This window comes from Papilio polytes, unplaced genomic scaffold (genome assembly GCF_000836215.1).
Source record: "Papilio polytes unplaced genomic scaffold, Ppol_1.0 DF824169.1, whole genome shotgun sequence".
NCBI classification, from domain to species: domain Eukaryota; kingdom Metazoa; phylum Arthropoda; class Insecta; order Lepidoptera; family Papilionidae; genus Papilio; species Papilio polytes.
This window is the reverse complement of record NW_013525035.1, coordinates 353334-355843: the sequence shown is the minus strand read 5'-3', so window position 1 is coordinate 355843 and position 2510 is coordinate 353334. Positions and strand designations below refer to the sequence as shown.

General features: G+C 37.1%; 1 protein-coding gene across 1 annotated transcript in view; it reads left to right on the top strand.

Annotated features, from left to right (window-relative positions):
* LOC106111422 (vinculin) overlaps window positions 1-2510 on the top strand; it is a 26291-nt gene that overhangs the window by 16180 nt on the left and 7601 nt on the right. Inside the window, exons 13-15 of the mRNA XM_013293511.1 lie at window positions 502-638; window positions 1122-1252; window positions 2215-2360. Of these exons, the coding sequence (XP_013148965.1) occupies window positions 502-638; window positions 1122-1252; window positions 2215-2360 (414 nt within the window). The remainder of the gene's footprint in view (window positions 1-501; window positions 639-1121; window positions 1253-2214; window positions 2361-2510) is intronic.

The window sequence follows — 2510 nt, the reverse complement described above, 5'->3', positions numbered from 1 at the left end:
AACGCGGCCAACAGGGACAGGCTGAAAATCAGCTCCGCATGGCATTGGCCATACGGTACATGCTGAGCCTGCAGCCCATTGTTATCATATATTTTTTTTTAATATAATATATTCACTGCATGTAAATGATTATGATGACAATAAAGGGGATTTTATTTATTTTATTTTAAAATGGTAGTACTTATATAAATTGGCTTGAAAACAACAATTAAAAATTGAGAAATCTTGCAATACGCGATACTGGCTTTTAAAAATCCAAATATTTCTTAAGCAATCGTTAATTCATTTAATAATAGCCCGTAATAAATTTTTAACTCCCATTTCTTTCAAAACCATCTTTTTAGAATACTAAAATGATCAGAAAGATAAAATTTGAAATCCTTTTTTATTATTACTTAACAATATTTTTTAAAAACGCTACTTACAATACCAAGCGTTAACCTTAAACTATTCTATATAATTTTTTAAACATCCTGTAACTCTAAGCATCCTGTGTATCAGATCGCGGAAGGTCTCCAGGGTCGCGAGAAGGCGGAGGTGCTGCAGCAGTGCGGCGACGTGCAGCGGCTCGCGGACAAGCTCGCGGACTTGTGCGCCAGCGGACAGGGACACTCCGAGGAGGCCAGGGCCATCACCAGGTTGGAAAGAAAACTTAGAACTTATAATTTTTTTCTAGTACAAATAAAACGTACATATCGTGCTCGAAGGACCAATCTATTAAAACATCAGTAACAATAATTGTTACATTTAGTCCTTCAATATTCATATAAGTCTCTTACTCTTTACTAATCTTATAAAAAGAAAGGATTTGTATTTTTGTATGTATTGAAAAAACTCAAAAACTACTGGGCTTAAATTCTTTTACCATTAAAAGCTACGTTATCAGTAACATAAGCTATAGTTTGTTATTTTTTAATTTTACGCGTGCGAATTCGCGAGCAAAACAAATAAAAAGTACGTAAAATTATAATTATCCCGCTCGAAGGACCAATCTATTAAACCACCAGTAAGACAATAACTGTAAAATTTAATCCATCAATCCTTATAAAATAAGTATTTTACTATTACATACTATGAGATATCATCACTAAGGGACCGCTAAGTAATAAATCTTTCTTCAGGGAGCTTTCAGATAAGTTGCACGAGTTGAAGCGTTGCATGGAGCGTGCGGTAGTCAACCGCGTCGTTGAGGACTTTATCGACGTCGCGGCGCCGCTCAGACACTTCGCTGATGCCGTTAATGCACCTGAGGGTACTTTAAAAAAGTTTATATATTCATCTATAACTATAGATAATCTATACTTGATATAATAAAGCGTAAACACAATACTTAGTTATGTATCTACTGTTCCCTTGCGACTTCATCCGCATAAAATTATGAAGATTTTATAATAATGTTTACATGTGTCAAATTATCAATTGCAAATGTCAAAATGACATGACATGACAAAGCATGGCAACCTTGCTTCCTTGATGTTGGATCAACTTATGGTCTCTTTCCCACATGAGAGTGTTTATCCAAAATATTTACCCCTTAAGTTTAATGGCGTGAAAATATATAGCCTAAAGACTGACGTATGTGTAGTGCTTTTTATTAAAAGAAGAATTATCCAAAAATATGGTGTAATTACTGACATCTTAGGCAACAAAGAAGTGTGTGTTTACGCTTTATTATAATAGTATAGATGTCAGCAATCACAGCATCTGTACTTCTATACTAATATTATCTTTACTAGAACAATAAAGCGTAAATACACACTTCTTTGTGGCGTATGATGTCAGCAATCATTGCATATTTTTTAATAATACATTAATTAATAAAAAGCCCTACTCTTACGACACGCTTTAGGCTATATATTTTCTCGCTATTAAACTTAGGGGGTAAATAAATTGTAAAAACCGTCTGGGGGGAAGGGACAAAACTACAATACTGCAAATAGTATCAAAAAAGTAAGATTGCCATGGTAACGGTAATTGTTATCCAATGTCAACAGCCTTCGTTGTCATTTGTGCATTTAAATTTTGAACTTGCAATTTAAAGTTTTACGAAATACATATAATAAAGATTAAAATACTATTTTTATGTCGGACAAGCCGCACGGGAACAGCTAGTATTGATATGCGAAACACAAACACTTTATAATAATCAAAGAGACATAGTCTATCTCTTTCCTGTAAATAGTGCACCGACAAATACCCCGATTGTACACGCAGGCAGTCCGAACCGCGAGGCTAACTTCCTGGAGCGAGCGAGCGCGCTGCAGGCGTTCAGCGCGCGCGCGGCGGCCGCGGCGGCCGTGGTGGCGGCGGCGGCGCACGACAAGCGCCTCGCCGACCAGCTGCTGCACAACAAGAGGGAGGTCAGTGTCACCTGTCACCTGTCACTTGTCACTTGGCACCTATCATTTGTTACTTGTCAGTTGTCACCTATCACTTGTCACTTGACACCTCTCACTTGGCACCTATCATTTGTTACTTGTCAGTTGTCACCTATCACTTGTCACTTGACA